Source organism: Chaetura pelagica, unplaced genomic scaffold, assembly GCF_000747805.2.
Source record: "Chaetura pelagica isolate M959 unplaced genomic scaffold, ChaPel_1.0 scaffold39, whole genome shotgun sequence".
In the NCBI taxonomy this organism is placed as follows: domain Eukaryota; kingdom Metazoa; phylum Chordata; class Aves; order Apodiformes; family Apodidae; genus Chaetura; species Chaetura pelagica.
Genome location: NW_009954614.1, coordinates 869,643 through 896,795, shown reverse-complemented (window position 1 = coordinate 896,795; position 27,153 = coordinate 869,643). Strand labels below are relative to the sequence as shown.

Sequence of the window (27,153 nt, the reverse complement as noted above, 5' to 3'; positions counted from 1 at the left end):
AAATGCATGGGGGCTACTTTACTGGCCTTAAGAAGCAGGCCTTTGTTAGTCTGGCTCACTTTAAGTTGAATGTTAGGAAGTATATTAAAACAAGCAGCCCCATTCAAGCAGCCAGATTGAGCATTGCTTAGGAGTGAGCTGGCATCATTAACATCATCTGACACAGTTAGACCCATAAGCGGGTATCTGTCTGCAAACAGGTATCCTGGTATTTGTAGAACTTACGTAAAATAGAGTTTTGGGTGTTTTTTTGTTTGGTTGCTTTGGTTTGCTTAATGAGAGATTGTAACTATGGGAAATATTTCAGGCTTTTATCCACCTGCTTGGTGAATATTTTGAAACAGCTTCTTCTCAAAAAGATGGAAAGATTTTACACACATGCATGCATGGTGTTCATGGATTACCTCCGTTACATTGACTAGCTTCGTATTGTGCTTCAATTTTCAAATTTCAGTTACTCTTGTTGAAAAGTGAGGTGAAAAAGGCTAGTTTGGAGGTAATATTTTAAGTAGTGTGCTATGTTTCAATTCTCCAGCTAAAAAGCAAGAACTTTGAGTTTCTAAGGTACTAGCATCTACACAGAGACCAGTAATTTAATTATAGAAAAGTAATAGTTTTTAATGGTTTAAATACATAAAAGTAGAGTTCTACAATAGTGCAGTGTTTTGAGTCATTCCTTCTAACCTTAATTATAGCCCAGTTATTAAGATTATTGTAATTTGTTTCAGAATTAATAAAATATATTTATTTCCTATTTGAGTTAACTACTTCCTGAAATTTGACCTGAACAACCAAGAGTGCAAATTAGGAATCTGTTAGTTTTTGTTTTCTTGTTGCTGATTAGAATGGTAATCACAGATTGTTGTTGTTACAAACAAAAATAGCTCCCAGCTAATATTCTTGATTTGTCAACAAGGAATGCAACAAGCAGAGTTGCATCCTCCGAAGTAGGTCTGAGAAATCTGAGTGCTGATAACTCTAAAGTATTTGAAAACTAATGTACTTGGGAGGGAGGAATATTTGAGTTTTGTTTGTGGGGTTTGTTTTGTTTTGTTTTTTGAGCAGAACCGTGCTGGAAATATTTTCCTGGGTATTACTGGTAAACATTTTTGTTTGACTTTGTGAAGGACAGTGAAATTCAGATTACTAGCCTAAAGGATATTCAGTAGCAGAACTGTTGTATTTTACATTTGCTTTTACCTCTAAACATTAGAATGTAACTGGTTGTCAGGAAATCTAGTTACGTTAGGAGTCGTTTCTGAGTTAAATGTCTAACACACAACTCTTTCTTTTTTCCCTCCCCCCCCCTTTTTTTTTATTTTTTTCCCTTCTCCTGTTTCCTTAAGGATTTGCAGCACTTGCAGCAGCTTCAGCAGCAGAATCTCAACCTGCAACAGTTTGTGTTGGTGCATCCAACAACCAACTTGCAGCCAGCACAGTTCATCATCTCACAAACACCGCAGGGGCAGCAGGGTAAGTGCGCCTTGCCAGAAAAGAAAATCATACATAGCTTTTTAGAGAGGAAAGTGAAACTGAGGGTGTTTATACTCTTCACTAACTGTTGATATTCCCTAGAAGAAATAACATTATTGCAATTAAGAAACTCTAACATGTTGTCCCTTTCTGGGTGTTATAGCTCAGCTTTGTCTGAGTTTGTGTAGCTTCACTTTGCAAGGAGTATCAATTCAGAGATCATGTCATTAAATAATTGGTTAACAACAAGGCCTCTTGGGAAATACTTTAGCCTCTGAATTTCTGGGTCAAGCTTTAAAGTGGGAAGCCTACTGAGAAGAGAATTTGGAGAAGATAACTCCAGAACTCAGAGGCACAATACTAGGAGGTGGAGGCCTGGTGGGTGTGTGGGCCATCTGGATTAGGCTAGTGCTAAAATCCTAAGACTGGAAAAAGATTACAGAAAAGTCCTTAAGGCTAAAGAGGGTACAGTGAATTTTGTCATAAACAGAATTAATAATTATACCTTAGTAATAGACATAGAATGCTTGAATTTGTATAACAATTCTTGGAAAAGATATTTTGGCAATAACACTGGGGGTGGCTTACATACTAAAGGCAAACCAAGGCAGTGGTAGATGGGAGTGTGTTAGAGCAGTTAAGATGTTGCACAGGAATATTGTTCTAATAATTAATGCATCCAAGTTGCAATACATCACAGTACTGATTGCACCCTGTTTGTTGATGCCTGTGGAAAAGCCCTGGCCTCTTATGCTGATATACTGCAATGGTCTTTTCCCCCCCTTTCTCTTCTACATGAACTCTACTCAAATGTTTAGGTCTGGTAATCCAAAGATTCATGCTCAGAAGGCAAATTCTGTTATGCTTGAAGAGTCCTCCAGAGCCTGGCTGTCCTATAAAGAAGCTGTTTGCTCCTAGTTTTCTTCTGTTGCTTTCGATTTTTTTGTGCATCATTCCTTCTTATATACTATGACTTGGATAGAACTGACTTTCCGTTATGCTGAAGCTCTCTCACTGTCTAAATGCCCTCACATTAGTGAAAATTAACTTTCTTTTAATAGGACTTGATTTAGGAGAGCTTTTATACCAGCACTTGCAGAATATGGCTAGAAGACTATTCACTGAGGTAGTGATGTGCTAGCTTCTTAAAATGAAGCAGAACTTTTAAATTTAACATAGCCTTCTGGAATGAATCAAACAAACTTCACCAAAATTTAGTTCAAGGATTCTTTTATAGTAGGCTTTTTTTTTTTTTTTTTCCTTTTAGGAAACTGCAAATACAAAAGCATTGTTTTTCAAACTCACCAATATTTATATATCTGCCTACATTTTTCAGCTAACTTCTGTTGGTTTTCCAAAACTATCTTTGAAGATGCTTCACAAAAAAAGGAAACAGAAGCAAATTATATTTATCTCTCAGAATGAATTGTTTGCATTATAGGAAGGAAAGAAGGCATTTTGTTTGTTTAAATTCTTCTGAAGCAGGATAACTACCAGAAGAGGTTTTCATACTACCTTTTGCAGGCACTATTTCTGAAAATTATTTCTTCACTACAATTTAAGACCTGCATATTGCTGTCATCAGTGATGCAGTGTGTGTAGAAATACCATGTTTTACTGGTAATGTGCAGCCTGGACAACTGAATAGCTCAAAAATGTAGGAAGATTTATATTCTGTATTCTGACCATAGGCCATTATTGTGTGACAACCTTCCAAACGGAAATGCTTGAATGGATCTAATTTTCTTCATGAGCACTCAATGATAAAGCAACATGTATGTCATAATACCCCTTATCTCACTTTTTTGCTGTGGCTTTTTGCAGTATTTCATGGTTATTGTTAGAAAATCTCAAACAGTATGTTGTTATTTATGAGAAAGATTGAGAAAGTGTGCATTTTTATTTTGTTAGTTCCTGTTGCAGCTGACTTTTCCATGTTGTTCTTGTCCTATTACACCATTTGTCTACTTCATAAACCACTAAATATTCTGAAGAAACTAGCATAGAGTTAATTCTGGAATAAATCTGTTGCTTTACAGACTACACTACATATTCTGTACATGCCATGTAAATGGGAAATGTTTTTACTACAAAGAGAGTAGTTTTGAGGGAAGTAAGTGAAGAATAGTATCTGTAAGCATTTGGTAGATAAAAGCTATTTTTACTTTGAGGGGTGCATAGTAATGCAGTCATCAGCAATCAAATTCTTGGAAGGGGTTGGATGTCATGGCTTTGATCCAACTTCTGAAAAATTTTAGAAAATTCAATACCTAAAGTATTAATCAACAATTAGGATGTTATTCTGCTGTCTTTCTTCAACATGCATTATAGATCAGAAATTAAATTTTCCCCATAAATCCACTGGCAAATGTCTAATGTAGTAATTTTCCTTTTCCACATGAGTTCTGTTTATATAGTGACTTATGTGAAACAAATTGTGACATTCTTGTTTTTCATAGCTAGCATTGTAACTGAAGGAATTGTTTCAAGCCTCAGTAGATATACAGAGGGTTGAATGGAAATAGTAATTTGGAGCAATTTCTTATTGTCCCCATATTATGTGAAAGTCATGGGCAGGAATATAGCACCTTGTACAGTCTTCATACCTATGGTATCTGTTCTTGCATCTAATATATCTGTCTTTAGAATAATTGCTTCAACATCTTTTGCTGCAGTTATTGCTGCTTCTTAAAAATACTGCTCTCATCAGATGGCTGTTTGCCTTTCTACTTGGAAGATACTGCCAATAAAAATCATATAGGTGAAAATCTTAAAAGAGAGGGGAAATGGTGCTGCATTTAATTAAAATTAATCTTGCAAACAGAAGTTTTTAAGATCTAAGAAAAGACTATCATTGTCAGAGAGAGAACTCATTTAGAAACAGTATTTATAAAGAAAGTATTCAGAAAGGCAAGCTACTAATTAACTTTAAACATTGAAACTGAGCTTAATATTCTTAAGTTATTGCTGTTTATTATTACTGACCTTGTTTTTAATTTTTTTTTTTTTTTAATTGTAAAAATACCTAAGATGATGATAGCAGGCCAAATCCAGACCTGTTCTTGTCTTGCATACTTGTTCTACATACTTTGAGATTTCACTTGTATCATTAAAAAAATCAATTTTTAAAACAGTTATAATAAATGTTAAATGTTGGTACCTACCCTGCTGGCCTCTGGTACCATAAATCAGAGTGCAGTGCCTGCACAGAGTGTGAGAATGGAAGAAGATGCCTTAAGTTCCCTGTGTTTCTTCTCAGATGCATCAAATTTGTAATGGACGAGTGTTCATGTCATCTGAGATTGTGCACCTGCACTACCCTTACAAGACTCCTCCTCATGTTGTATTATACTCTGTGAACCAGGTTAAATTGCTTTTGTCCTCTCAATATGCAGATGAGAAGGCCCAGCTTTTCATGGTCAAGAAACTCTTACTTACAGTGTATTTGCTGACACAGCAGTTAAATAAAACGTTGCTGAGTCAAACTCATTCCCCAAATATGAGGAGAGAGCTGATAGAAGTGATTTAAAGTGGTGAAGAAGTGATTTAAATGGCAACTTTTCCCCCTGTGCTGCAGAAATACTCACTATCAAGGTATTAATTAAGTGCTTAGTATTACTGTCCTCTTTGAAATCAAGTCTTTGCTTCTAACCATCCAAACAGCATCAATGGATAAAAATGTTGACTTTTATTGAAGTAGTGTGGCAGCACCTCTGTGTGGATCACTGAATTGGTGCTCTTCAAAGCTGCAGTTCACCAGCTTCAGCACATTTGTGTTACATTCTTGAACTGATCTCAAAGGGTACCTGGATACTGCAAAAGTGCAGCAGCAGGCAGCAGTTTAACATATTAGTGGAGCAGATTTGTAGGAATGCGTAGGTTAGTACCTTCTTTCTTGTATTTGATCATAATATAATTCCAACTGCAAGTGCCTGTTTTGGATATCTGGATTTGATAAAATGAGGTACACCAAAGTGCCCAGAAGTTTATTTGCATCAACAGTGATGAAAAATGGCACTATATGTAAGATGTGGTACAACAGCCTTCCTTCTTCCTTTTCAAATTATGACATTGTAATGGCTTTGTCTTGCAAGCTAACTCCCAGGATATGTCCTGAGAAGGTGAACAGTTTTGGCAGAGAAAAAGCAGTCAAGTTCTTCTTAGGTGAAGAAATTAGCTCTTTTGGGAGATCAATTAGGGATGTATTTTATGTATTATGCTTCTGGGCCAGCTTTTTAAACATTATGCTGAAAAAAATCTGTGCTTGAATGTTTGTTTTATATTTTGTTTAATTTTGGGTAGTAACTACTGAACCCCAGGTCAGTCTTTGGGGACCGTTGGCTGGCAGGGAGTGTGTTGGCTTGGGTCATTATTCACACTGCTTATAGACATTACAGGAAAAGTCCTGGATTATGGCAGATGCATTTGCTTTAACTGTTAAAAAAAATACTCCTGAAGCATCATACTTTTGCATAAATTCTTACCTACCTGCATGCAGTCATTTTTTTGCAGCTGCACATTGGGTGATTTATATGCCATGTTTACTGCAGTACCACTACTGGGCTCTTAGAACCCAAAGCAGAGGGTTAGAAATACTACCTCTCTAAAGCTAAGGATACAAGTATAATAATAGTTTTTATAGATTCAAAAAACATGTAGGTTGGAAGGGACCTCCAGAGGCCATGTAGTGGTGTGGTCCAATTACAAAGCAGGGTTCTCAGCACCTCGGTTTTGACCTTCTCCAGGGATCTTGATTCTGCAGCCTCTTCAGGCACCTGCCCCAGTATCTGACCACTCTAATGGTAAAAAAAATATAATAATTTAAAACTATGTTTCCTTATATACAGTTGGAGTTTTCTATGTTCAGACTTAGATCTGTTGCTTTTTCTTCCTGTGCACCCTCAAGAAGAGTCCTTTTCTATCTTTAAAGACAGTAATAAGGTCTCATCTTAGTCTTATAAGGCTGAACAAAACAAAGCTGTCTTTCACTTTCTTGGTGTGGGTGTTCCAGCCTGTTAGCCACCCTGGTGAGCCTTGAAAGTACAAAATCCAGCATGTCATTGTGTCTTGTGGGAAACCTAAAGCTGGATACAGTAGGCCAGATGTGGTCTGAAAAGCACCAAAGAGAGAAGAGGAATTGTGACCCTTGACCTCCTGGCTGCACTTTGGGGAATACAGCCCAGGATGTGGTTCTCTTCTCTTTAATGTAAGGGCACACTGCTGTCCTCACATTCAACTTACTGTCCTCCAGAACCTCCAGGTTTTTGTTCTCTGAAACTGCTTTCCAGCCGGCCAGTGCCCACCTGTATTTGATGCACAGGGTTATTCCGGCCCCTATGCAGGACATCGCATCTTCCTACATTAATCTTTATGAGGGAGGTTCCATTTGTCCAGCCTGTCTAGACTTCTCATCTATTGACCACTCATCCTGTGTTTGGTATTGTTCACAAACTTGCACAAAAAGGTGCAATTTTGGACTTAACACTATACTTAAAAGGCTCTGCTATATGCCCTGTAAGTTAAGTTACTGAAGTTATCTGGAATCAAAGTGGGGACCAGTAGTTTTCAGGAAAAAAAAAAAAAAAAAAAAAGTGAAGCTTGGGCTTCAAGTCATGTCTGAAAAAAGAAAAACTGCAGCTGCCCATCCATGGAAGCCAACAAGAGTCCAAAGCGTGTGCACAACAACTGTCTGAAAAGACAAATGTCAGTGGACGAGATGCATACTGTGCCAAAACAGTTCAGCTGCTTTCCCAGCCCCCTGATCATTGCTTCAGTTGGCTGCAGGTTGAGCTAACTTGTGCTTTCTCCAGTTTCTGCCTGAGATGCCTCTTACTGATATTTCTTAAATAGGATAAAATAATGTAAAAACTGAGTAGATGAAACATATTCAGAATGTTTTATACTGTCTTTCAGTGATAATTACTTCAGAACATGAATAAGAATAAAACAAGGATGAGTGTGGTCATCTTGTGCTCTTCAGCAAAAGCGTTATTGCCAGAAAGACATCCCCTGGGATTTCTTTGAGGACAAAACATCACAAAAGGACAGTCCTAATTACTCTGATTATAGTAATAAGATGAGTCAGTAACTTGTGATCGATGGTGTTACCAGTGGACTAAAGGTCAATTGTGGTCGCTGTCAGCTGCCTATTTTTTGGTTCATTGTTGGTCAGCCACTCTTGTCGGGTCAGTGTCATGACTTGCCCCTTTCTATTTCAAGTTGTCAGTTAAAATTCACTGTCACTAAATGAAGGTCAAAACCTCTTCAGCTAGAGGTGAATGTTCGCTAATTCATACTGAGATTTGAGTAGTTGAAATAATCTTTCAAGTGAACAAATATTGGCATTGTAAAAAGCAGTGTGTAAACTGAAGTAGCTCACTGTCTTGGAAGTTTCTTAAGCTTATTGCCATGCAGTGGCTTTTCAAAAATACAGCTGGAACACATTGATTATGTGCAAAGCAAATTTACATAGTTGTCTATGCTGTGCTATAATGTTGCATAAGCACCTGGCTTTATTCTGTCAGTCTTGAGCATTTTGGTAGCAACACATTCTATTTAAAACACATATTCAACACTTTGTTTAAAAAAAACCAAGATTAACAGTAATATCACTGTCAGAAGAAAATTCTTCGGTAGTTGTATACCCCTCATTGAGGATAGATGTTTTTTTCTTCCAACCCCATGGTAGTCCCAGTTTTCATGTCTCCTGTTGCCTTAATCTTGCATAAAACACCCTGTTTTTCACTCGGCATTTATCAAGTCCTAAATTTCCGTGTCCCCTACTGGTATTCTACTAGGAGGTAGCTGGTTGTGAGTGGTGTGCCCTGATTTATTGGCCAGCTGATGAGACAGAACAGGCCACATTGAACTCTAGAGAATTTATGTGTTGTTTCCTTGGTGTTCTGTCCTCTGAATGGCCACAGTGTCTCTATGTTGTTGTGACATCATTCCCTCCCTGGTTTTAGGAACTTGGTATATTGAACATGTCGATTAAGTGTAGATTTAATTAGTCAGATTCTGTAATTATTATAGGGGAAATTGATAGTTGTAGCCAGGAGTTACCTGAAGAATAACAGTAATACTTTTCACAATAAAATTGAATGAGTGGACTAAGTGTAGGGATAATTTTTGTCAAGATTCTTACCCCTTAACTATATAAAAATGTTAATATTAGAAATTAAACAAAAATAAATCTGATAGCTTACAGTTAAAATTAATAGATGCAAGCATATATCTCAGTTTTCTGACAGATTTAATAAACCTGTAAGATAATTTATTTTTAGATTGGCAGCGTATTGTGTATATTGGTTGCATCAATCCCAACTGTTCTTTAGTCATGTACTAATTTTGGCTGGAAAAGACCTTTCAGATCATCAAGTCCGACCATAATGTTGTCACCTTTTCATAATAGCATGATATATTTAGTGTAATCTGTATTCCATTTGTACAATTTAAACAGTAATCAGTATCTTACCTAAACTTTAAGCTCTGATTACTTTTTCAAAAGATTCCTCATTTATTTCAGGCCAGTGGGAGGTTATCTGGGCTTGTTTGTCTTTTAGTGTGCTCTGCTTAAGTTTGCCAGAGGAAGATGCCTTCTTGTTAGACACCTGATACAGAGTGATGTGGAGAGGAAGAAGGGTGATTAAGGAGCCAGATTTGTGATTTTGAGTAGTATTCAGTTGTTGAATTTGATTTGATTAGGGTTCAGTTGTTTATTTTTATATGGCTACCTAATTCTTGGTCAGCTGTTGTTTACAGGAAGAGGTTTGCCCCAGATCTGCAAAGGGGCAATAAATGATTCCTGAACACAGACATGAGATAACCTAGATCATTATGAACTCTTTTTGCAGAGGAGAATAATACAGACTTTTCTCTTTTACCCTTCTGTTGCCACATTACTTCAGGAAAATGCAAGGGGGTTTTGGGCTGCAAAGTCCAAAGTCTGAAGATACCTACATAAGGATGAAATGAAGGCTCGCATCTTAATTTTTTTTTGGTAACTTTTGTTAGCAAGAGCCTTGTTTCCCCACATTTCATGTTTTACTTTTTTAAAATGACAAACAAAACACACCCTTTTCTCTCTCCAGGTCTCCTGCAAGCGCAGAATCTCTTAACGCAACTACCTCAGCAAAGCCAAGCCAACCTCCTGCAGTCTCAGCCAAGCATCACCCTTGCCTCGCAGGTCAGGCTGATTTCTACAGTTCCTGAGTTGCTCGGGGGGAATCTGAACTATTGCAAGTGAATGGACCCCTTGTATTAGTTAACAGAGTAGATACTGTAGCTGTAACAGTGGTTTTGTCTTTCTAGATAGATTCAACGTAGAGCTGATGTATCAGAATCACAGAATCTTAGGGATTGGAAAGGACCTCAAAAGATCATCTAGTCCAACCCCCCTGCCAGAGCAGGATCACTTAGAGCACATCACACAGGAAAGTGTCCAGGGGCGTTCAGTAACCAGTTTTGTAGTTTCCACCCTAATGTGCCTCATTTCATGCAGTTAACATTCTAAATTTCTATTTTTGTCTGAAAATTTCCATGTTTGGTATTTCGATTTAATGGCACTATAGCATAATTTAATTTCTTGTTGGACTGATAGACTGTTGGACAGCCTATAAATTTGTGAAATTGAGAGGAGCAAGGTGTGGGCTACCTAAAAAGCTCAAATAGGGGATTCCTGACAAATATCTTTTTTCCTAAAGATTTCAGTGGTGTAATCTATCTTTATTATAGTCTAGTTCTTTTGCTATTATTGCTAAGTCATTGCCAATCCTCTTAGTTACCTTCTATGAAAGTAAAGAGATTGTTAGAAATGCATTACAATGCTCTGTTAGATATATGATAAAATATTAAAGCTCTGTGATTAAGCTTTCAGACTGTAAGAAAAGCAATTTTAAGGTTGCACGTGCCTGCAAATTTAATTTTGCTTCGCTCTGGGTTGTTTAGTGACATGACCGCATGTTGCTTCTCAAATACCATGTAATATCATACGGTATCTTTCTGCCAACTTGGTTGTATAAACCGAATTTTTTAGTCTGTAATAAGATGCCTGAGTCTGTCAGAGTCTTAGAAAACTACATTTTCTGTTATACCACCTATAATATTTTTCATGCGCCATGTGGAAAATGGAATTTGTTTCACCTCTGTAGTTCATACCTCAGTTATCAGCATGACTCCCTACTAAAGATTATACTTGGAGGAAAAACTACAAAGAGAAAATAAATTACATAAAGGGGGTGAAGTCAGTAAAGATATATTGCAGTAATTACCCACCATGTTTAATGTAAATTAAAAAAATATTAAAAGCCTTTACAGTGTGACACATATATCTACAATCCTAGAAAGATCATCTATGATCACGTTATTTCTCAAGTAATGGAATTACAGATCCTGACCTCCCTCTACCATCTGCTGTGCACTGAAACACCACACTAACCCAGGAGAAAAACAACATAAGGAACTACATAAAGTCTCAGCTATATGTAGGCCATTTCTTTTAGAACAGCCATTTCTGGACTTCTTCATAAACTTAAGGTAGCACTGCATAGACTTGAGGCTGTTTTTATTTGCCCTGAAGGAATCTGTAGTTTTAAGCTGGGCATAGGACTTAACAGCATTAAGTCACCTTTACTTAAGAGCCTCAGCTGAACCAAATAAAATTTAACTAGAGTAAATGATTTGTCTGTGCATCTTAGTTCATCCCCGGCATGTAAGAAGGTAGAGTTATGCAATCAAACCATGTTTTCCAGTGTTCCTGTTGCCCATAAAGCCTGAAGTGTGCAATACCAGACCTTATATATATATTTATTTTTTTTTATTATTTTTTTTTTCACCTGTCAATATTTTCCATGATGCTCAGTTTTGTTCAGATTTTTCATATTGTTGCATAGCAAAATGCAGTATGCCAGTGTTCAGGAATAGTGAACACTGTGTGGACTTCCTGGAAAACTAGCCTTTTATATAGAAGAAAATTGCAACCTAAATGGAATTATTTCCTACAAATTGCCTTTGTTTAATTTCTTATGTTACCAGGACATTTGTTCATACTATTGCAAGTATCAACAGAGGAGTTAGAGGGGAATCTGTTCTTTTCTTACTGGAAGAGTTGAGTCAATCACAAGCAAAGGCATTAGAGGAAACTTGCCATGATTGCTGCCTCTATATGTGCTCACTGTTCCAAGATTAAATAGTAAACTTGAATCTTTTGGACTGATGACAATCTGCCACCTCACACAAGCAGTAAATTCAATTTTAAAATGATTAAAAGGGGATGAATGCCAAGCTGTCTGTAAATGATAGAACTATATCAAGTAAGAATGTTCAGCCTTTCTCTGAGCAGCTTCTGTAGCAAGTGAAAGTTGTTGGTTATCTGCTGCATTGAACATCTCTTACTTTTCTTTAATAGGTTCTGACAGAGCCTTTAAAAGGCTGTCATACTAATACAGTTTGCTGGATGATGATTGCTCATTCTTGAGAGGAATGTAAATAAATTGGAGGAACTTCCAGGTTGCTGGAAATGTCAAATTCATTGATCTTTCTCACAGAAACCTCACATGCTTTTTCTGAATTTAATTTTTGCTGATTATTCTTTTAAGTCTGATTTTCAACTTTTCCTTGCTCTCTGTCTTAATAGCCAGCAACCCCAACACGCACAATAGCAGCGACCCCCATTCAGCCACTTCCACAGAGCCAGTCAACACCAAAGCGAATCGACACTCCCAGCTTGGAGGAGCCCAGTGACCTTGAGGAGCTTGAGCAGTTTGCCAAGACTTTCAAACAAAGACGGATCAAACTTGGATTCACTCAGGTGAGACTGCGTACCATAGTGCCTGACAGTGTGGAATCTGAGGTCTCATCTTTCAAGTCTGGAGGGAGACTATAATTCCACCTTTTCCTAGGAGAATCTTCTTAAATAAGGTTATGCTCTGGCCTTTATGTAGGGGATTTCTAAGAAACAACAGAACAAGTCATACATCTATCCTACTTCCCTGTTGGTTTTAAAGTATAGCCATTTTCCCAGCAGGTACATGCATTTACCAGTTCCAGATGTCATTGCATGTGTGCTGTTCATTCTTTAGGATGTAAAATGAATGGGACAAAGCACTTTAAAGCTGCCTTCAGAAGTACAAAGTTACAAAAATCATACAGCACAATTAACTGCTCTGTGTGTTTAAGAAGTATGTGACAACTGTGGACTTGCTTAAGCTGTCAAAGGGTTTTTATCTCTCAAACGTATTTTTTCTATTAAACATCAATTATTTCTGTATTTAATATTTTTGCTAAGGTTCCTAAACAAAACCTGAAAGGACTGTCACTTTGAAGTTCTCTCCTTACAGAGGCAAACTGGAGTTGTGGTCTGTTTTGGTTTGCTTAAAAGCTCAGAAATACCCATAGAGCAGAAGAAAATGTTGAACACTGAAAATTGCTAAATGAAGAGTACAATTAAAAGTACAAAGTGCCTTTTTTATGTCCTGTTATTCTGTTGAAGGGAAATGAATCTGTATTTCCCTGTGAAAGTAAAATACCTCTCCAGGTAAACAAATAATTTTGTCAGGAGACTGTGGTAACTGTAGGCATTCTTTTTTTTTTTTTTTTTAGCTAGAAGAAATTGCATGCAAAAATCAAAGTAGGTATTTAAAAGTCTGAACTCAGAGCAGTTAATCCAGCATATGTGATTTGCTTCCCCGCTCTGGAATAAGTAAATGTATTCTTGCTGAAAGTATGTGCTGAAGTCAGACTTATTTTCCTGGCAAAGTCCTAAATGTCTGAAAAATCAGGTTTCATAATGAAAGTTCCCGGCAGCATCCTAATTATAACTCAAGAACAGAATGTTCTTAGTAAAATGAAGTGCGTTTTGCTGGCATGAGTGCCTCGTTCCCTTCCTTCTTTCCACTAGAGGGAGGCACAGAAATACAAGTGATGGACACACAAAAAGCTAGAATAGAGCAGAACAGAATAGAGTAAAATACAATAGCTTCCCTACAGCCTGACTGAGGAGGTTCACGTAGATCTTAGGTATTATGTTTAAACTGCCTTGCTGTGAGATTATTACAAAGCTCAACTAGACTTGTAAGTTACGGGTTAACCTTTCTTGATTGACCCTGTTGAAAATTTTCGTAATGAGGAAAATGAGCACAACTGCTCAGGCCTACATTCAATATTTGCTTTTGAGCTTAAAAGAGGGGAATCTTGAGAAACTGATATAATTATATTTGATCATTGCCATCCTGCTCTGAGTTTTTATGTGTATAATGAGGTAGTTCTAACAACTTCTGCCTAATTGCCTAATTGGATGATAATTAGACACCTCTGTTACTTTGTTTGGATAAATAGACTGCCTTTTAGAGTATAAAAGAAATTTATTTCCAGTGGTGCTGTAAGCTTTTTGAGACTCACGCCACCCCTGCCTTTCGTAAATAATTGCAAGATTTAGTTTGCATTGCAAACTAATCACTTACTACATTCTGTCTTGTGAGCAATATAGCAGGTTTTGAACTTCAGCAGTTCTGTCTCTTCTCCTACCCTGAAAAGTGGGGGATAGATTTAAATTCTTTTTGTTTGTTTTCCATAAAAAAACTTTTTCAACATACAGAGACACAGTCCACAGAGGTATGAGACTAATTGGTTGGTACAGATTCAAGCTATGTGAGTGAACATTCTAGACAGCTGTTTGTTTGGGTTTCTTTACTCTGTAAAGTGTATTACCTCTGCTAGTCCATCAGAGCTTCTCAACAGACCAGTACACACAACAATGATGCACCTTATAATCAGTTTCAGTTAGTACTGAAGCTTCATTCGATCGACAGAATAGATCAGATGTGTATACAGTGCATTTATCCATCCATCCTTTCAGTGGCCTACCTCAATATATAAAATTCACATCCCAATATGTAAATTCCCTTGCCTACAGCTGAAATGCTGCCACTTTTTGGCATTGAAAACTCTTTACAAATAAGTGGTTAACTATTCATTTTAAATCAGATGACAAATGTTAGCAAGAACAACATGAATGTCAGAATTAAATTTAGTTGGAAGACTGGAGCAAATTTCATAACTCTTTCCTGCCAAGTCATAAATCAGCTTGTCTCTAAAACGGTTTACATGGCTACGTTTTCTTCATTAAGCCTGTAGCGCATCCATGTAACTTCTCATGGAATTATTTCTGAGTTTTAAAATGCACAGAATCCTGGCATATGGATAGAGGTATGAGTGTGAGCTCCCACCTGTTTCCTCTAATTGACAGACTTACAAGCCAATTGTTCTGATCCTCTTCTAGGAAGGAAATTGTTTTCTTTGCACAACCTGCATGATTTACTAAGCTTACCAAAGGTTGTTTTCTTCCTTGCTTAAATGTGGCCACTCTGCATGCTGTTAATATACTTATATCAAGCTGTGGTTGTGGATCTGACCTAAAAGGAAAGAAAGCAAGATTTACATACAATCCCACTAACCCACTTGCAATTAAACTCCACTAACTATGCTCAAGCTTTTCAGTCTCTTTTTCTAGACTTTTCATACTTACTTGAGTTCAAAAATAAAAACAAAACTACTTTAGACCAAACAGCATACTGAATAAATAATTACATTTTTCAATGGGCAGGACCTTCCAGCTTTCAAACAAAACAAGAAAATGTTATGGTGTTTTTAATGGCCACAATCAAGAAGGGATTTATTCTTGTTTTGTTTTTATTTAAACAAGACTTTCCAAGTGTGAGCTACATAGACATGTCTGTGTATTAGGAGATAAGGAGACTGTCAGATAGCTAGCCAAAGCTGAGTTTGAAAAGCATTAACAGATGTAAAGAGATTATAATCTGCCTATAAATCTCCTGGATAGTTTTTTGGCAGATGGGTAATGGTAGTGAAGACTACAGTTAATCGTTGGTTGAAATGGCTCAACTTCTTGTCTGCTTTGAAATGTCTATCTATGGGGAGAAGTTTGGTTTGAACCTCAGAAGATACTAAAAGTTCTGATAAGAGTGTTTTTGCATCCATTTAAATGGGATATATGTTTTGCAGGCACCTTTTCAAGAGTATTTTCTACTAATTTGAGTATATTAATTCACTGCATTTCTGCTTATTTGAACTTCTTCATTGTGAAATATGCAGATATTTAAAGCTGCTCCTAAAGAGAGCTTGACCTTTACATGTTTTAAAGAAGTAAGAAAAAAACTACAAGTTAATATTCAGTGGAATGTTCTGCTCACTGGTAATGACAAAGCATCAGGGATTTCCTGGAAAGTTACATGGTTAAACTGACTGAGGTTTGATACTTCTTTATGATTATTTGCTGTAGCTTGAATCTTGGTAGCACCGAGCAAGTTTCTGTGAAACCGAAATCCCACGTAGCATTGGAGTCACTAGAAGAACATGACAATGTGACAGGATTCCTTGCTTTGGAAGTGCCTGTGTTAGTGAATTCCTTTTTTCTCTTTCTTTGTCCAGGGTGATGTTGGGCTCGCTATGGGCAAACTCTATGGAAATGACTTCAGCCAAACTACCATCTCTCGCTTTGAAGCCTTGAACCTCAGCTTTAAGAACATGTGCAAGTTAAAGCCACTTCTGGAAAAGTGGCTCAATGATGCAGGTGAATGAGTCTGTGTATTTCTTCACCAGCCTACCAGAATCAGTGAGATTCTGAAAATCCCTGAGAAACTGCTTCATTTGTGCCCTTACGGTTTTATGAAGCCACCAATCTTTGTAGCTCTCCATGGGACAAACAGGGGTGTAGCAATGAGGGTCCATACTTCCCTTTTCATGTGCCCATACACATCCGGAATTGTTCCAGTATTGAACTTTCAGAACTGTGTTCTGCAGCCAGGTGAATAATTGCATGAGGTGAGGTATAATGTGTCATGGTTTCCTTCCTTCATGTATGTTAATGCATATAACTTCTAATCCTCTTCCAGCTTTCTTTTTCAGATGTGTAGTAGAGAGAGGTTTGCATGGTATGTTGTTTCACTAGGCAGAGCCTATTGTGTTCATCTCCTCCCACACCCCTATGAGCATTCTTTTCAGGTCTTTCTAAGGGTTCATATAAACACTTTCTTTGTATCTATAGGAAGAGTTTTTTGTGGCTTAGGTTTTACATTTTTATTCCATTTTTTTTTTTTTTCTGGCATATAAGTTATTGGTTATGCCTATTTTGGTAGTGTTCTTTTTTTTGCTGTTTTCTTTTTTTTCCATCAGCAAAAGGAGCTTGGATAGTGGTGCTAGGTGTTAGGATAGAAAGTGTTTAAATGAGCTGTCAGCCAGTTTTTTCTTCCAAGTATACAATTGTATATGGTATAAAACTGATGGATCTGCTAAACAGATGGCAGGGACGGTGCGTTCCTTCCTATTTTTACCAAAATGAAGGGAGCTTTATGCTGGCGCCTACAATATTCTCTGAAATTTTGAAAGTAATTGGATGCAGCGTTGAAAATCTGCCCTGCATTGAAACAAGGAAGTGTCATTCTGTTGTGTTGACAGGGGTTGTCTTTAAGTAATCTAGATCTGTGAGAAAACATAAAAATGTTCACACCAAGTGCGCTAATCCACAGTCCAGCGGTCCCCAAATCTTTCCACAACACTGGATGATGAGTCCAGTGCTGCAAGGAATGCAATAGTTTCCTTATCCTGCTAGCCTGAAGAAATACTTAGGTCTGTGAAGTTAAGACCTGTAAACAATGTCAGGTTTCTTTACAGCCTGGAAAGTGAGAATCATTGTCTTTGATTCAGTTTCATGAAAATCTTTGAAAGAAAGATTCAGATTACTTAAAAAACTACTTTTATGTAAGAGCGGGCAGGGGAAGTGTTCTCAGGATCCCTTCTATTACAATATATTGCAGTGTTGGAGAACTTGGAGAACTCAGCTTGTTCTGTGGGGTTTTCAGGATGAAGAGGGATTTTGGCACATTTATGGAGTGCCATTATTGGGGGGAAAAAAAAAAATCTAGAAAATGATGAACTGAATGTACTTGTCTGTTGAGCCTAGGTCCTAGGCATTTTGAACTTTGACATCTACGTATCACCCACAAACCTCAGTGCAGTGAGGGGTCTTCAGTCATAATTAATAGTTTTGTTTAAATTCCCTGCTGGAACCTGTCTGTGGGTTATTTTGCACTTTATGCTACAAAGTGGAGTCAAGTGTGTTCTGTCTTTGCTCTGCTGTGGAGCCAAAAAGACAGGATTAAGGGTTGACAGCTAGAGACCTCGTGAAGCTAAGGAGCGGGAGCTGCTAGGTGTGTAGGCTGTTGGGTAGAACTTCATAGCACTGAGTAGCTAGTAAGAGTTCCAGAGAGAGAAGGTTGAACACTGTGAACCTGGCTATGAACTTTCTCTAGTGTATTGCAGAGTGGGTAAAAGAAATTTCAGGCTGCTCAAATTTTTTCATAATTGCCTGTGACTTCCAGCTGTGGCTCATGGATATCAGTTACTACTTTTTTCCTTTGAACTGTGACTTACAGTGAATGAGTATGGGGTGGAATGGGATAAGGGAGACAAACTTTGTGTAGGTGTTATAAAAGAGATACTGTGGTAGCATACAGGAGCAGAGAGTTCCCTCTGAGCTTACTTGTAGCTTTAAAGTTTCAAGTATGTGTTATAATTTACAAATACAATGATTAATGCATGTGATCTTCAGAAATCTCTCTGTATCTGGAATAGACACAGGGTGGGTTTAAACCTGCCTTGCACAGGTGAAAAACACTTGCATTAGACTGCACTGCATTCAAATAAAATCTTCTGATTTATGTTACTTTCTTACTACAGAAAACCTCTCATCTGATTCAACTCTCTCCAGCCCAAGTGCCCTGAATTCCCCAGGGCAGGGGATCGAAGGCTTGAACCGTAGGAGGAAGAAACGCACCAGCATAGAGACCAACATACGTGTGGCCTTAGAGAAGAGTTTCCTGGAGGTTGGTGATCCTGTTGCTTTGCTCAGCCTATAGAGAAATGCAGAAGCTTTGCTTAGAATTCATGTCTGTTAGAGTGCTGTTTAGGAAAGTGCTTGTACTAAATAAGGGGAACACGAAGACAATGCCAAGAGACATTCATGAATGTCTTCTTCACTTAAAAACAAAACAAAACACAAAAAAACCCCCACAAAACCCCCTCAAAAAACCTCATGGGATATTGCAGTCCACTGACCATGATTTTGCATTCCAAGCTACTGAACCATAGATCTAAGGCTGATACTCTGCACATCAAAATGAAGAAAAAATTATTCCCCTTTCTGAGGATGGATAAATGGGGTGGCAGTCTAAACATACATAATTGTGAGCCTTTTAGCTGGCCTTATGGTACATGGTACTCTTATTAGGCACTTTGTGCAGCTCTATGGGCAGACAACCTCTATGAGTAGCCTATTCAATCTACCTGTCTTTCTTTTTAGGTTTAGACTACTTGGGGTTCATTTAGCTGTTGCTGTATTTAATCTCTCTTTTTTTTGAGAGATGCTGCAAGAAATATTTCCTTATTGAGGTCTAGAGTTGCTTGAAGGATTAACTCACAAGTTAGATGCCTTCTCTCAAAAAGAAGCTTGTGAGCTTAGTTTTCATTATCCATCTCTGAGGAGCACATCTTATTACTGGTAGAAATGTTCCTGTAACTAAGAAGATGGAGGGCAGAAGTACCTATTATGGTCTGTCTCTGCTGTACCACTGATCAGATTCTGCATATAAGTGACCCATCCAGATTTCTGCCTAGTGATGAAGAAGCTATAATGTAAAACTTCAGAAGGTAATTTCACAGCTTTTCAAGTACTGTTTCCTTTCCTCAGAACCAAAAGCCTACCTCGGATGAGATCGCCATGATAGCTGACCAGCTAAACATGGAGAAGGAGGTGATCCGCGTTTGGTTCTGTAACCGGCGCCAGAAGGAGAAAAGGATCAACCCACCCAGCAGTGGTGGAACCAGCAGCTCGCCCATCAAAGCAATTTTCCCTTGCCCAACCTCACTGGTAAGAATCAAGAAACTGTTGGCAGAGATCACTGGAAGAGGTAGTTCTGCTGTACTCACTGTGGAAGTTGCACATGCTACACCTTTGAACAGCAGACTTGCTCTCACAAATGTATGCTTTACTAGCATTTTAAATATCCTACTTGCATAATATGTAAGAGAGCTAATGCTTACAAATCAAGCACTAGTGGTTGGGCCTTCAGTTTGGGTGTTTGATTTAGCCAGCTGGTGAGTAAATATTCTGACTAGCAAATTTGTAGTTGGGGTTATTGTTTTGAACGTATTCCAGATAGTGACTCCAGTTTATATCTGGACTTCTGTCTCGCCCAAACTTTTTGGTAAAAAAATAGTAATTTAAAAAAATGTTAAAAATAAGAAAAATTGTTACATTAAAATATAAATAATTGAAAAATGCTTAACAGCTCTACTCCCTCTTATTTTGGCTGCTCTGATAAGTAAATGAGCAGCAGTAGAACATAGCATTTGGAGACTTAAGTCACACATATCCAGTGATACCGTTGTTGTCACTTTTAGCCAGGAATGTTTTTTATAAAAAAAGACATGGAACAAAGGAGCAATTTAGCTAATACTCATGTAATTAATTTCCCACACTTGTATTTGCCTCAGGTAAACACAAACTTCATGAAAATAAGAGTAACAAAACACATGCATCAAGGTTCCTTCAGCTTCTTTGCTACCAATGTCCATGGAGGTCTGTTTTCATAAATAGAAACAGTAGCTATTAGACTTCATAGTAGCTATGCTAATAGGAATGTGGTGGAATTTATGTAGCTGTAGCTGTCCTTTTGTAGTTTTTATTCCACCCTCATCACTGTAGTAGCTAATATCTTCCAGTAATTCATTAAACCATTCATTTGGGTGACGTGTCATTCTTTCCCCTCATCCATGTCTCAGGATGTGTGCATGCAACCTTTTGTTTCAGGGAAAGGGATGTGTTAAGAATTTATGTAGCTGTAGCTGTCCTTTTGTAGTTTTTATTCCACCCTCATCACTGTAGTAGCTAATATCTTCCAGTAATTCATTAAACCATTCATTTGGGTGACGTGTCATTCTTTCCCCTCATCCATGTCTCAGGATGTGTGCATGCAACCTTTTGTTTCAGGGAAAGGGATGTGTTAATGTACTTAGTCTTTTTGTTGGTTTTTTTTTTTTCCCCCAATTGGAAGGCAAGGTTGTGTGTCTTGCTACCAAAGCAGAACACAGGGAGATTTATGATAGTGTGTTTTAGTAACCATGCAAGTTTACTCAGACTGCAACTTAGGAAACCCTTCCTATGTAAATTTGCCTTTTGTTATAAACTGTCATTGTATGTAAGAAATTGAGGCATTGATCACAGTCTCCATTTTTTCAGTGATGTTTCACTAAGCATTTTCACTCGTTATGAGCTTCTCTTAAGATTGTGCTACCACACAAATGGATATTCCAGCCCTGCTGCCCCCAGACTTCACTGGCTATGTGCTTTGTTGATTCCTTGTGTCAGCTCTGGAGATGGTGTGCCCATATGATGATTTGGCTTAGTTTACTAGTTTGACTGCAAATCAACCATGTGAAGAACAATGATGAATTTTCAGTATGGCTAGATAACCAGTCTGAGTTGTAGCCCGTGCTTGGACTCTGAAGCAGGATTGGAAGAGAATGCTCCTTTCACTGGCAGCCTATGTTTGCATTGGCTGAAGTCAGTCATTGTGACCACGGGGTTAGCTGTATTAATTCTAGGTCATTCACTGCCCTGAAATACAAATTGTGACCTTGGCCTTAACTGTTGGGTAGACTGATGACAGATACGCTGTCTGGGCTGCATTACTGGGAAGCGTGCTGTGTATCTTGGGCTTCTTTATTTCATACACTATTTGAGATGGGCAGAAAGCTTTTAGATCTGTCCCAGCTGTCCCAGTCTTGTTTAAAATGCATGAAGCATTTGACTTCCTATAAGAGGATACGCAGCATGAGAGAGATTCCTTTGATAATAAACTTAAGGTAAGAGAGAGGGAAAGGGAGGAAGATTTTAGCCTGTATCCTTGACTATGTTCTCTTGGGCAATTCTAAAGGTTTCATTTCTCTCATTGATGTATAACAGCCTTCAAATATTACTGTTGAACACCATTTCTTGTCCATAAAAAGTCCTTTCTTACGTTAAATTTTTCCTCATAAGCTAGTTTCTTCAGCCTTAAATCTTTGGTTGTTTATATTGGTAATTACTTCAGTTTATTGTAGCTTTTTTTGTAATAAGCCGTCCACAAGTAAAATTAGCTTATGTCATTTCAATATTCTAAAATTCAGAGATCCTTCCTCTGGCACAAGGAAACGTATCAAAGTAGAGCTTGTAATTCGGTGGAATAAAAGTGAAATGTTACTCTATTTATCCATGTAAACACATAAATACCTTTGGTAATGCTGGAACATTTCAATAATCTTATCAGAGAAAGAGATTTGGAGCTGAAAAGATGTTTAAACAAGAAATGAAACAACATGCAGAAATAATGTATTTTGTAACCCTCTAAGGGTGACTCTATTAAAACAAGGTGCTGTCTTTGCGGGGAGGCAGAGAGGGAGGGCTAACTTGCAGTCCTGAGAGAGTCTGGAGGTAATGGATATGTCTCCCTTCAAATACTGAATGATAAAGAATAAAGCTGGTAGTTAGAGAAGGTACTGTGGTTGGTCCACTGAATGATAAAGTAATGGAATTACAAAAGAGCTAGTTTATGTGCAGTGTTTTCCCTGATAACTTTCTCAGCTGAAGATGTGAAGACAGAAATCAAAATCTAGTAGCCAACTCTGTCTTTTAACAGATGAGCAGTTGTACTCTTTTTTAACCTCCAGGTGGCAACCACGCCAAGCCTTGTGACTAGCAGCGCAGCTACGACCCTGACTGTCAATCCTGTGCTCCCTCTAACTAGTCCTGCTGTAACTAGTCTGTCAGTCACAGGTAAGGGCTGATTTCTCTTGCCCCCACATTAAACCTCCACCATTTTGCACTATTTTGTCCCTTAAAAAAAACATTCAGTATTGGTCACTGGTATCCTAGAACATTCTTGTCATTGTTCCTTGTTAGTCCACTAGGAAACTTCAGTCTTTGTGACCATTCAGTTGACTTTTCTGGGGATAAAATCACAGGTGACACTGAAATGAAATACGATATATGCCACGGTCAGCTTCTGGGCCTCCTTAGCCTCCTGCTGGGAAATGTATTTTCATTATAGTCTGAGCTTCCCATTTGGACTCTTGGTGCTTCTTGGTCCTACAGAAATGTGTGTTTATCTCCCTTTCAGTTGGATATGCAGTTCAGTTCTGATGGATACTGGTTTCTTTGCAGTCCTATCTGTGTTTTGTACCGATGTAACCAGAATCAATCTTGTAGGCACAACAGAAACCACCTCCAACAACACGGCAACAGTGATTTCAACAGCACCTCCAGCTTCTTCAGCAGTGACATCACCCTCCCCGAGTCCTTCCCCTTCTGCCTCAGCCTCGACTTCAGAGGCATCCAGTGCCAGTGAGACCAGCACAACACAGACAACCTCCGCTCCCTTGTCCTCCCCTCTTGGGACCAGCCAGGTGATGGTAACAGCATCAGGGTTGCAAACAGCGGCAGCAGCTGCATTACAAGGAGCTGCACAGTTGCCTGCAAACGCAAGTCTTGCTGCCATGGCTGCTGCAGCAGGACTAAACCCAGGCTTGATGGCATCCTCACAGTTTGCAGCTGGGTAAGGACGAGTTTTTCACATCCTTTTAGGTGAGATGACAGAAAACAGAAGGAAGATTCTAGGGTTAAATTGCTTTTATGTATCATTATTTTCTGGTAGCTCACTTGGTGGTTCTACTGTCATTTATCTCAAGTTTTGAAGGTTTACTTATAGATGGTAATTGGCCATTCCCATCAATGTACACGAATACTGTTTTCATTTTACAGATGTAAAAGCTTGGTTGCAGCAATGTTGATAAGTCATCCATCCCACTACAGAGCTTGACTTAAGAACTGCAACTTACCAATGAATCATAGAATCTCTTCTACTAACTGTAAAATGGAGAGCTAGCCTATACCCACTTCACACCTCTGTATTCATTTCTCCATCATGAGCAAGCAGCTGTGAAAGGTGCATGATGATGTATTGTAGAAATTTAGTTTTTACAATGTTGCTCTGAGAAGTGACTTTTTGTTTTTTCAGTTCCTCTTGATTTATATCTTTCTTATTTGAATCTGGGAGATGATGATAGCTCTCTAAGAAGTGGCAGTTTCCCCAAAATACTCTGCAAGAATATTTTACGGCAACAATCAATGCAAGTCACATATTTAAGGTGCCTGCACTTCAGGCGTGTTGCTAACGGCACCTCTGAAAGACAATGTCTACTCGAGGCATCATGACGGAAAAACTAAAACAAACTAAAATTATCCCTTCCTCCTTGCCCTTGCTTCCCTCTCTTTTTTTTTAGTAATATATAATGGTGTACTTTGAACAATGACAGCTGTTCCTTAAAAGTAACACTCCTTTTCTTTGTCTTTGTTGTTTCTTCCATGATCTTGCTTCCCGCAGAGGTGCCTTACTCAGTCTCAATCCAGGAACATTAGGTGGTGCTCTCAGCCCGGCCCTGATGAGCAACAGTACACTGGCAACTATTCAAGGTCAGTAATGCTCCTTTTAATGCATCTCTGTCATACAACTTCAATTTACACCCTTTGTTTTTCTTTACCAAAAAAGAACACTGACTCCTTAGCACTGGACATGAATGTCAAAGGAGTAAAGGTCTTATGAAATTTAAATGTGCAAATACATTTCATGTATATTAGAGATAAGAGCAGGTACAACTTCAGAAAGGGGTTTAGAGCTGTGTATGCTCTTGTAGTGATTTACAGGAGGTGTTTAAGATGCTGAATGTGATCTGGAATTTATTTTGCTGTCCTCCCCCCATGGGTATGTGTCACTAGCAGGTTAGAGATTTTCTTTTTATAGCTCTTCCAGTATAAGCTCGACCAGTTTGTGCTGTTTTGGAGTCTCTTTTAGGAGGGCAGCTCCCAGCAAGACTTGATTCCGAATTTTTGTCCTCATAAGTATTTAAAAAACAATCCACCTTCTGAAGTTCTTATGTAGAACTTAAAATTCTTAAATTCCTATCCAGAGGAGTAAAGATTTATTTTGAAAGTGTCATGCATCCAGAAGTTTCCACTGACTTTAGCAAGAGTTGTTCCCAAGTTGCCATCTGTAAAAACTAGACACTGTAAGTGCCTAAAGGGCTAGCTAACCTATGTATTCAAATATCCTTGAAACTAGCTTTAAAAAATCTTGTTTCCAGGGTACGAGAAAGTACCATTTCATAAAGTGTCACAGATAAATTTAGGAAATCATAATCTAAGGCAGCCTGAACCCTGTAGGCTGGTGTGAGTAAGTTGTAACAGGAGTTGTTGTCAACATCTAAAATATATGCTCGAGGTTACATAACCGTCTTTATATTGTGATAGCTGGCATTTCATGTGAACACTCATCTCAATCCTTTCCAGTACAGGTTGCCTGGAGCTACAGGTTTTCTGTGGCAGGAAATAGACCAGTATTGCACTTAAAGATCTGAAGACAGACACAATAGGGAATTAGTTTAGGAGAAGACAACAGAGGCATTTCAGTATCTGCAAGGTTTTGGCTACACTTCACAGTTGTTTTTAAAAAACACCCAAAAAACCACTGTTGTTAGTGGTGTAGGGAGCACGCACATTGGAGGAAGGAAAATGCAGGGACCAGTTGCTTTTAGGCACATTCTGCTTTATTGCTTACTGCTAATGTTATCTTCTTCCTGCTCAATTTTCCCTTTTTTAGCTCTTGCATCTGGTGGCTCTCTTCCAATAACATCACTGGATGCAACTGGAAACTTGGTGTTTGCCAATGCTGGAGGTACTCCTAACATCGTAACTGCCCCTCTGTTCCTGAACCCTCAGAACCTTTCTCTGCTCACCAGCAACCCAGTTAGCTTGGTCTCTGCAGCTGCAGCCTCCGCAGGGGCCTCTGGACCAGTCGCCAGCCTTCACGCCACCTCCACCTCAGCTGAGTCCATCCAGAACTCTCTCCTCACGGTGGCCTCTGCCAGCGGGGCCACCTCCACCACCACTACTGCCTCCAAGGCACAGTGAGCCGGGCTGAGCTGTGCTGCCAGCAGCCTGTTTTACTCTGCAGTGGGATTGGCTGCCAGCGGGGTTTATAAACTGAAAATGTGATGGGCATCCTCTCGCCGTGTTGCTGGGGACAAGGGAGAGAAGGAAAAACATAAAAAACAAAAGCAAAACAGGAAGGATTTAAAGCTGGGACAGACATTTGCCTAATTTTATAATAAACACTGTCTTTTCAGGATCGCTTCATGGATCGGAGAACTTTCTAACCAAAAATGTAAAAAAAAAAAACAAAAAACAAAAAAACAAAAAACAAAAAAACCACAAAAAAAGTGAAAGGACTACTTATCATTTCCAGCAGTCACAATGACAAGTTAAGGTGGGTTATCAAACATAGGAAGGGGAAGTTCTTGTTTCTTTCAGTCTAAATATCTTTCTTTTTTTAATTATCATTTTATAGGTCTGTTGTACAGGCCATTATGTCATACAAGGTGTTTATAATCGTATCAATCATGTTGGGGGTTCCTTTCTTAACTGGTACAATTTAGGCAGGCCTGTATTACTGGTGTATCTCTATTATTATTATTATGATTATTATTATTATTATTTTTATATATATAGTTTGGACGCGTTTGTCTTTTTGCTCCTGGATTATTTTCAGTGAGCTCCCACACCATGGGGGGAGGGCGGGAGGGTGGAGAGGAAGAATGGAGCACAAATAGACTTTCTGTCCTAATTAATCTTCTGGGAATGTTCTGAACAGATTCCTCATCCTTGAATTTGTCTAATGGTTACTTATAGGGGTCAGAAGAATTTATGCTTGTCATTTGTGCAGGAAGCTCGGTGTAGCAGTAGAGATCATTGTGTGCAAATTTCCAGGTTGGTCCATGCTTTTTAAGCAGAGGTAGAAATCAGTTCTGAACTGCAGTTCTCCTTCTCTGAATGATTTAGACAGAATGGCCAAATTCTGCTCTTAGTTTTCTGTGTGTGGTTCCTTTTTACTTTGGAGAAAGGGATTTGACCTCCTGAGTCTGGATTGTGTGACATACCGATGGCTCTTCTGTTTTATTGATTGGATTTTGCCATTAAGCACATACACAAATCAGGAAAAAATGTCAAGTTGCCCCAGCTAATTGGCAGTATGTAAAGCAGCATTTTCTGTCCTAGATTCCCACCAGGTGGATTGGTACAGGGTTTCAAAAGGTCAGATTCTCCCCATTCATAGCAATATTCCTTTTCCGTATTCTGACGCTTCCAACATTATATGCAGAAAAACTCTCTAGTAAAAAAAAGTGCTTCTGGCTGCAAAACACAGAAGCCGACAGAACGAGCACAGAACTTACCATCGTTTATGCCAACACAGTAGAGCTGACTCTGGGCCTTTGCACATACCTGAGTGATCTCGTGTAGTCTCTGAGCTGTGGTGCTGCTAGTGATGTAAAAACGGCAATAATCATCTCTGACCAGAGCGTCAGGGCTTGCCTGCCACTGTAACCATCTTTTCAAGGTTAGTTCTGATCCATGTAGCAAAGGATTTTTACATGGATGAGGAAGAGTATCGAACTCTACAGAAGTTAGATCTGTATATTCTTAAATATACAATCTCGTATCTGAACCAAAAAAAAAAA

The 27,153-nt window shown here is 38.5% G+C and overlaps 1 protein-coding gene across 2 annotated transcripts in view; it reads left to right on the top strand.

The window, feature by feature from the left end:
* The window catches only part of POU2F1 (POU class 2 homeobox 1), a 49,195-nt gene extending 23,511 nt beyond the window's left edge, over positions 1–25,684 (top strand). Inside the window, exons 7-16 of one of the 2 annotated variants that reach the window (XM_010005479.1) lie at positions 1,347–1,473; positions 9,564–9,658; positions 12,107–12,280; positions 15,919–16,060; positions 18,226–18,371; positions 19,235–19,414; positions 22,255–22,360; positions 22,793–23,138; positions 23,967–24,055; positions 25,239–25,684. In XM_010005479.1, coding sequence (XP_010003781.1) covers positions 1,347–1,473; positions 9,564–9,658; positions 12,107–12,280; positions 15,919–16,060; positions 18,226–18,371; positions 19,235–19,414; positions 22,255–22,360; positions 22,793–23,138; positions 23,967–24,055; positions 25,239–25,549 — 1,716 coding nt within the window. In that variant the 3' untranslated portion in view covers positions 25,550–25,684. The remainder of the gene's footprint in view (positions 1–1,346; positions 1,474–9,563; positions 9,659–12,106; positions 12,281–15,918; positions 16,061–18,225; positions 18,372–19,234; positions 19,415–22,254; positions 22,361–22,792; positions 23,139–23,966; positions 24,056–25,238) is intronic. The other variant, XM_010005481.1, reaches the window with a different exon arrangement.
* Positions 25,685–27,153: the final 1,469 nt, after the last annotated feature.